At 42.3% G+C, this 8,459-nt stretch overlaps 2 protein-coding genes across 2 annotated transcripts in view; both read left to right on the top strand.

Annotated features, from left to right (window-relative positions):
* The window catches only part of syngap1b (synaptic Ras GTPase activating protein 1b), a 222,439-nt gene extending 218,741 nt beyond the window's left edge, over nucleotides 1-3,698 (top strand). Inside the window, exon 24 of the mRNA XM_014023448.1 lies at nucleotides 1,159-3,698. Coding sequence (XP_013878902.1) covers nucleotides 1,159-1,276 — 118 coding nt within the window. The 3' untranslated portion in view covers nucleotides 1,277-3,698. The remainder of the gene's footprint in view (nucleotides 1-1,158) is intronic.
* Nucleotides 3,699-6,864: 3,166 nt separating this feature from the next.
* Nucleotides 6,865-8,459, top strand: part of smg5 (SMG5 nonsense mediated mRNA decay factor) — a gene marked incomplete at its 5' end in the record, with an annotated part of 29,039 nt that continues 27,444 nt past the window's right edge. Inside the window, 2 exon segments of the mRNA XM_014023446.1 lie at nucleotides 6,865-7,106; nucleotides 7,428-7,526. Of these exon segments, the coding sequence (XP_013878900.1) occupies nucleotides 7,042-7,106; nucleotides 7,428-7,526 (164 nt within the window).

The raw sequence follows: 8,459 nt of genomic DNA, 5'->3' as shown, positions 1-8,459 counted from the left end.
CTACAGGATGTGTCTCTGTCTCTGTTGTTTTTTGTGCATCTTGTTGTGTTCTTCTGTCTAATGGAGTTTCTGGGGTTTCTCTTTATTTTCTTCTGTTCAGAGCTGCGCTCGTTCTGCTCTGATAAAAACAGCTTCCAAGCTCAAAGCAGGAGGAGTAAGTTTTGCACAGGTTGTTTATCTCCACCTCGCAGCATCCACGCAATGAACTTTGCTCACAGGTTTTCACTCAAAATAACCTGAGAGCAAATGAAAACCAACTAAGAAGGTTAATTTCTGTGGGTTTTGTGCTATTTTTGCCTTACTTTTTGAACGTGGAATGTAACTAATAAAAGCTTTCCATGTGGAACCCATTTCCAGAAATTTAGGCTCATTTAGCTTCAAGTGCCTGGATGAACTGATTTCGATGAGCTTTATATGAACCAAAAGCACCTCAGAATGCCTCTCTTACACTCTACTATTTAACAGATTAGCAATTAGTCTACTTTGTCTTGTTTTTTAGTTTTAAGAGATTTGTGGCATTAAAAGTATAACAGTGGCATTATAATCTAACAATAAGCTTATCGTAACAAATTAGAAGTATTTGACGTGTTTTTGGGTTTAAATCTTCAGTGTCATGTGTGTCACGTGTGGAAAGTCTTTGAAATGTTTGTAACACATTCAGTCCATCATTTTGTGTGCGCTGTAAGATTTGTGTGTGTTTTTGTCTGCTTTACACACAACTTGTTTACACGTGCACTTCTTTGATTTGATGAGGTGAAAGGTCGAACCGGCCGGCAGGAGAATAAACCTTAGCTCTGCTGAATGTTTTAACTGTCGAACCAGCAGACGCTCAGTCTCGACACGGGAACAGGCTGTCTGCAGACAGTAGAGCTGCTCTTTTTCCTTCGTGTGAAGTTCACTCTTGTGCTGAATGTTGAATTTAAAGGGGTCTGATCCATGACACGAGTCTTAGTGGAGAAATGAACATTGCTGTGAAAATACCTCAGTGACTCAGGTAAACAAGCAGTTGCCTCAGAGCTGAACACAAACAAACTAAACACAAGATGAGTCTAGCTTTGCAGAGACTACTGCTGCAGATCCTCGCTCGAACAGCACCTGATCACGCACCCTCCCTCGTGTCTTCTCTCTCTCTGTCTCCCTGTTTTCTCCCCCCTTTAGCCACTCTCAAAGCTTCATGGAGGACAATGTGGAACCTAATTGGCTGATGCACCATCGGCAGTCTGCGGGCTGGCACGGCCAAATGTCCCGAGCCCTCTCTCGTGACGCGATTGGCTGACAAAGGGAGAACGTGGGACGTTGGTCCCATTCTCTCTTCTCAAAGGATGGTGCGACCCCCCGGCGGACCATGTAAGGAAACGCTGGGCTTTATTATTTTGTTTCTCACTTTACTTGAGCCCTCTCTCTCTCTGATTTGCAAAAAGGATTACTTTTTTTAATGTGCTTGACGCCTCGTTGTTGGATCAACATTTGGCCTTTTTAAAGGTGGGCTGGACATGTTTTTAGTGTTTGTTCGCCTGCCGAGCATGCAAAGAACAGCTATGCAGTCTGACCAATCAGAAGGAAGAACTCAAAGGCCAAGGACTGAAATAAGAGAGAGGGTTGTTAAAGTGGATTTCAAAGGTGCTTGACTTCTCTGAATATTTCAGTCAAAGCGGATTTACTTTCCAAACATTTATTTCCCTCTCTTATTCTCTTATTGCAATCTTTAAATTACTTTTTAGTTCCTTTTTTATTTACACTTAAGCATCCTCGTCACACGTTTGAACCCTCTTAAAAGTTTTTTTTATTTGTAGTTTTTAGCTCTTCCATCAAGATTGTTTTCAGACTTTGATTTTGAAGGAAACTAAATATGCACAGCCTCAATCAAAGACTCCTTAGGAACAAAAACTTGTTTCAATGAAGACTTTGACAAAAAAAAAACCTGGACAGAATGTTGTTATTTATATTTCTATGATAATATGAATTATTCTTACAGTAGTATTTTAAAAGCCTCTTCATCAGACATCTTCTGGAGAAGATCTTTATTTCTTGATGAAGACAGATGACTCCATCTGATGGAGTTTTATAGAAACACTTTTCATATTCAGACAATCTTGTGGAGGAAAGTGTTGCCCTGCAGGACTGAGGGACAAGCTTGTGTTTTACCTATTGACACCCCCCCCCCCACACACACACACACACACACACACACAACAGTTTGCACGTTGCTGTGACCAGCCGTTTCCTCCTAACGATAAAAAGAGTTAACGACAAAGATGCAGAGGAGGTTGTTTCTCCTCCACCCGCCGCCATGGAGCTCTCCATTTACGGACGATGCAGACGTCGCTGGACGAGGACGTTTCCTTCGCAGGTGTGCAGAGTTTAAACAGAGCAGGGGGGTGCTGGGCTTCTGTGTGACCATATCTTCTGCAGTCCAGGTGCTGTAAAACACCTCATTTCTTTCTAACGAGGGACTCCACTGACACCAATCAGACCTGAAATCCCTGCCATTTGTGACTGAAGGGAAACCAGAGAGAGAGATATGTTAGAGGTCCTGCTGAGCCGAGTGAATGTGTTTGTATATATGTGTGTTCTGGTTAAACCTCTGTATATACTGCATAAATGTGTATATATGGTATGTCTATACAGTTTGTTTGTATAATGCAGAGTGTACAGTTATTTTTTCCTCTAATGTTTCTCTCTCTTTCTATGAATAGGTCTTCTAAAATTACCAGTAGTGAGGCACGGGGAGGTTTTTACACACTGACAGCGATCACAAGCACTTTCTGTGCAGACTTAGAACATCAGCAACGTCTGTCACTTTACAGCTGCTTTTTCTCCAGGCTCTCAAATCAAACTCACTTAAGCTTGCACTCATTTTCTGACCAACTCAAAAGCTTTTTTTTTTAAATAAAAAAGATTTGGGTGACCAAGCAATGTTTGTACATATTATAACGTACACTAAAACCAGTTATTTATTATTTTTCTCTCCAGAAACCTTCATTTCCTCACAGGTTCAAGCCTGTTTCGAGTTCTCACGTTTAACTTTTGGTTCCTAAGATTTATGTTTGGCGATGGTTGTCATTCAGAGTTATATATTTATTCTGACAACCCTTATATATGTATAGATGTTCTTTGAAATTTTGACTCCCCCAAATTCTGCCTCTGATGGAGTCATCGAAGCGTTTTTATGCAGACGAATCCTTCCATAGAAGTATACTGTTATTACTCAACATTGCTTGTTTTTTTGTATAGGTCCTAACTAAATAAGTGTGCCTCCCTCTTATACTCTTACTAACCACAGATCCAGTCACTCTGCTGGTCAAACATCTTCATACCCCCCTTTTACAAGCCATAGCTCCCCCCCTCCTTTTCCCCCAAAACTCCTCTAATTGTTGTTTTGACAGAACAGACATTTGGGGATTTTGTGTATATTAATGGAAGAGTGGTGTTGAAGAGTGTTTTTTTGCAGTTGTATATGGATTTGTTATGAATGTGGATATTCTGATAATTGATTAATTATTATTGTAATAATGATAATAATTATTGCCTCTTTGAGTTTGTTGACTAATTCTTATGATGCGGTTGATGAAAATGCCATTTTTTTGTTTTGATTTTTTGTTTTTGAATACACCGAAATTTATATTTTTCGGGTGGGCGAGAGAGGAGATAGAATTACGTAAATAAATTATTAAATTAAAAGATTATTGAATTCTTAACTTCTTGTGTGTCTGGGTTTTTTTTATGTTTTCAGTCATTTCAAATCAAATTGTTGGTGATATTTCAGATTTTTGTTGCAGTTGTGCTCGTTCTCCTGCAGGTGTTGTTCTTCAGCTGCTGTAGGAGCAACAAACCAAAAACAACCAATTTCTGTGCCCGTCACACACAGATTAACACATTTGTTCAAACCCATTATATAAGTCTGCACCTATAAATTAATTTCATCTCTACAACTTCTTCTGCCTCAGTGGGTTCAAGCTTTTCATCGTCATCTCCATGGCTTTAAGCTCCTAAAGGATCAGTGATCTCTGTTGGCCTCTATTGACACATAGGAGGAATTACAACACTTATTTCAGTCAAATTAAACATAAAATGGTTTTATAAGCACTTTTTGTTGTTGTTTTATGATTGAAAAGTTCTGAGCTGGTCTGGCTCACGACCTAATCAAGGAAAACTTTCAGCTTCTCAAACTTATTGAATAAAACGGTACAGAATCACAGTATCCATCCATCCATCCATCCATTTTCTTCCGCCTATCCGGGGTCGGGTCGCGGGGGCAGCAGTTTCAGAAGGGAGGCCCAGACCTCCCTCTCCCCAGCCACTTCTTCCAGCTCCTCCGGGGGAACTCCAAGGTGTTCCCAGGCCAGCCGAGAGACATAGTCCCTCCAGCGTGTCCTGGGTCTTCCTCGGGGCCTCCTCCCGGTGGGACGTGCCCAGAATACCTCACCAGGGAGGCGTCCAGGAGGCATCCTTACCAGATGCCCGAGCCACCTCAACTGGCTCCTCTCGACGTGGAGGAGCAGCGGCTCTACTCTGAGTCCCTCCCGGATGACCGAGCTTCTCACCCTATCTCTAAGGGAGAGCCCAGCCACCCTGCGGAGGAAACCCATTTCGGCCGCTTGTATCCGGGACCTCGTTCTTTCGGTCATGACCCAAAGCTCATGACCATAGATGAGGGTAGGAACGTAGATCGACCGGTAAATCGAGAGCTTCGCTTTCTGACTCAGCTCTCTCTTCACCACGACGGACCGGTACAGCGCCCGCTTTACAGCAGACGCTGCGCCAATCCGCCTGTCGATCTCCCGCTCCGTTCTTCCCCCATTCGTGAACAAGATCCCCAGATACTTAAACTCCTCCACTTGAGACAGGGCGACCCCCCTGACCCGGAGAAGGCACTCTGCCCTTTTCCGGCTCAAGACCATGGCCTCGGATTTGGAGGCACTGAGCCTCATCCCGGCCGCTTCGCACTCGGCCGCGAACCGCTCCAGCGAGAGCTGCAGATCTCGTTCCGATGAAGCCAACAGGACCACATCATCCGCAAAAAGCAGAGATGCGATCCTAAGGCCACCAAAACGGATCCCCTCAACACCTCGGCTGCGCCTAGAAATTCTGTCCATGAAAGTAATGAACAGAATCTGTGACAAAGGGCAGCCTTGGCGGAGTCCAACTCTCACCGGAAATGAGCCCGACTTACTGCCGGCAATGTGGACCAGACTCTGACACCGGTCATACAAGGACCTGACAGAATCACAGTAACCCCCACACACAACACAAGTTTAAAGATAAAACAAGATGCTGTGAGGTAAACAAGGGCGTAACTTTAGGTTTAGCATTGAGGGGGTTGTGCTCCAAAACCCTGCACGTCATTTTCAGTAGTTATACTTAAATGTACATACTGTATATGACATTGTATTGTATTGTATGTAACTTCGCTGTAATACAGACCACTACAGAAGATCTTTCCTGCCCACAGCCATCAGCATCTACAATAATTCTTTAGTTAAATGAGATACAACAACACCTAATTTCCCTCTGGGATCAATAAAGTATTTTTGAATTGAATTGAATTGTAAATTTTTAAATCAGGTCAAAGTTACCTAAAGACAAGTCAGTTGCATCTGTGTACTTAACCAGTTCATTTCTATTGTGCTTGAGCAAATGATGTCCTTTAATTGGGGTGGGGGGAGGGGGGGGGTGTTTTGACTGGATCAAATTATTGTGGCAGTCATAACCCCCCTAACCCCCCTGCAAATTACACCTATGGAGGTAAATATACTGTTTTACACTCAATTACCTGCTTTTTATTCAAAAACTTGCTTTGTTTCTTCAGTCCTTTTTTAACAGACTTCAGAGCTTCATGCTCAAACATGAATAGGAAAGTTTAACTGCTGGGAGGTTTCAGAAACACTCAAAATAGTGGCGTATCATCTGTGCCGATCCATCGTGGTGAAGAGGGAGCTGAGCTGCAAGGAGAAGCTCAGTTTACTGGTCAGTCTGTTCTTATCCTGGGTAATGACCGACAGAACCAGAGCTCAGATACAGACCATCAACATGAGTTTTCTCCACAGGCTATCTGGAGTCTCCTTTAGAAATGAGTGAGAAGTTGAGTTGTTCGAGCTGCTGCTCCACATCCAGAGGAACCAGTTGAGGTGGTACAGGCATCTGGTAAGGATGCCCTCCTGGACGCCTCCCTGTTGGGAGGTGTTCCAGGCATGTTAAACTGGAAGGAGACCCCAGGGCAGACTCAGGACATCAGCTGGCCTAGGAACACCCCGGAGTCCTCCAGAAGAGAGGTGATCCTGTCAAATAAGGATCAATGACACGGCTATACGACTCATTCAGCCTGCCAGTGAGTTTATAATATAGTTTAAAACATGAATTAAATTTAAGTGATGACAATAATTGCTGTCAGACCCCTGAGCTGGTGAATTTCAGTAACTGTGACACAATGAGTAATTTGGTTGGACAGCTAAAGGATTTTTTTCAATTAGCTATGAATTAAATTATTCTTATAACTTGTATTTTATGTGTAACATTAGTGTGTCACTATATAACAAACATTAACAGTAATGTATTGTAAGGATTCAACTAATTGGTTAGAAATAACTATTTTCTTGTTTAAGTGCCGATTTACGGATTTTTGAATGATTTGGCAACCCTGCTGCAAATCTCGTTAATTCACGTTTGTACTCTCGCGATACTCAGGCGGTCAGTGCCTGATAGGAATAATGGCCGGATCGGAGAACAACACAAGAGGCATTTTAGAGCATTTTAGCTGACCGGGAACATTTAATATCAGCCGGAACCCCTTTCTACCCAGTTTTCAGAACGAATGGGTGGAGGGGGTTTCGTCAAAGGACACAAGAAACGAAAGAAGACGGAGAGAACCAGAGGAACGCTAACCTTATCTGGATAGCTAGTGCTAGCTAGCTGGCTAACAACACGGGTGTCACTACCGGGGGAGCTAACCCGAGTAGCCGTGACAACTGTGTGTCTGGAGGCTCGGATGAAACGGTGACCTGACACCGGGACGTGTGCTCCAACACCTGTCTGGTCGCTAATATGAGTGGACCGGGACAGGACAGCGAACCAGAGGCGAAAGTCCTCCTCATCAAGCGGCTTTACAGGTAAGTTGACGAGGCCGTTTCTCACAAGCTAACCGGAGGTGCTAATGATAGGTTATTTATTGAACTGCACTTAAAGAAACGACTAAACTATTAACATTATGTGCAAAGTCCATGTGTGTTGTTTGTGTAAGAACAGACGTGTTTGATTCAACCTCTAAAGTAGCTTAATCATTGTCATTAGTTGTTTCTGTTTTTGTTAGAGAAGCGAAACAAACACGGGTTTTTAAAGCTTTTGTAACCTTTCATCCCAATAAATGTTATTCGCTACAATATAAACAGCTGATTTTTTTTTTTCATAGTCATTGTCCTGTTTTCTGCCAGGGCTGTGGTGGAGTCTGTGCACAAGCTGGATGTCATCATCGGCAGCAAATCATCTTACAGAGAAGTCTTCAAGCCGGAGAACATCAGCCTGCGGAACAAGTAGGTCCAGTCTTCTCAGCACTTTGAAGCAGAGCTTTCATTTCAATCTGAAGAGTGCCTGGCCTGGCCTTGGCCTGGCCTAGGACTAGCCTAGGACTGGTACATTTTGCTCAATGTGTTTTTAGATTTCCTGATGATCTGATAAACCACAGAGCAAGTTGGTCAAATTCAACCTTTTTTTTATTGTTTAATTAGACAGGCAAAAACTAAACCTCCAGCCTGAAAGCTGTTCCATCTTATGACATCTGTGATTTTACACTTTTAGGATTCTGTATTTTTGAAGGGTGTTGCTTGAGTTTGTAAAATAAAACAAAATGAGAGCGTTAAACCAAACTAGAATAAGAACTGATCAACAGCGAAACTTGCCTGGAGAGTTTAAAGTTAAGTTAAATGAAGTCAGCAGCTTTGAATATAAATTCTAGGGGGTGCACCGCCGGATGATTTCCTTACTTTTGGGAAATTGGAGATCGGCCGATCCTTAGCAGAAAAGATTGGCTTGTCTACCTTAAAGGTCTGAAAATCATCCTCTATCCTCTTTTGCTCTGCTGTGAGCACTATCTAATATCCAGTTCAGACAAGTTTGTATTGTTTCAAATATATTGTTCAAAGTATTTCAGTAAAATAACATTTGAACATGGAAATTATATGACTTTGTAACATATGACAGTGTCAACTATTTAAAAAAAAATGGTATTGGCCAAAATGGGAATTGGCAGGTCGGACTTTTTAAAGATTGGAGATCGGCAAGAAAACTAGAATCGGTGCACCCCTACTGAATTCTTATCTAGACCTACAATATGACCAGTGTTGTATAAAGTACCACAAAGTGATACTTGAGTAAAAGTACAAGTATCTTACCAAAATATTACTTTGGTAAAAGTTAAAGTCTCCTTTAGGAATATTACTTGAGTAAAAGTCTTAAAGTATCTGATA

The sequence above is a fragment of the Austrofundulus limnaeus genome, unplaced genomic scaffold, assembly GCF_001266775.1.
Source record: "Austrofundulus limnaeus strain Quisiro unplaced genomic scaffold, Austrofundulus_limnaeus-1.0 Scaffold370, whole genome shotgun sequence".
NCBI lineage: Eukaryota > Metazoa > Chordata > Actinopteri > Cyprinodontiformes > Rivulidae > Austrofundulus > Austrofundulus limnaeus.
Note: the sequence above shows the minus strand (reverse complement) of the source record. Positions and strands in the feature narration are given on the sequence as shown.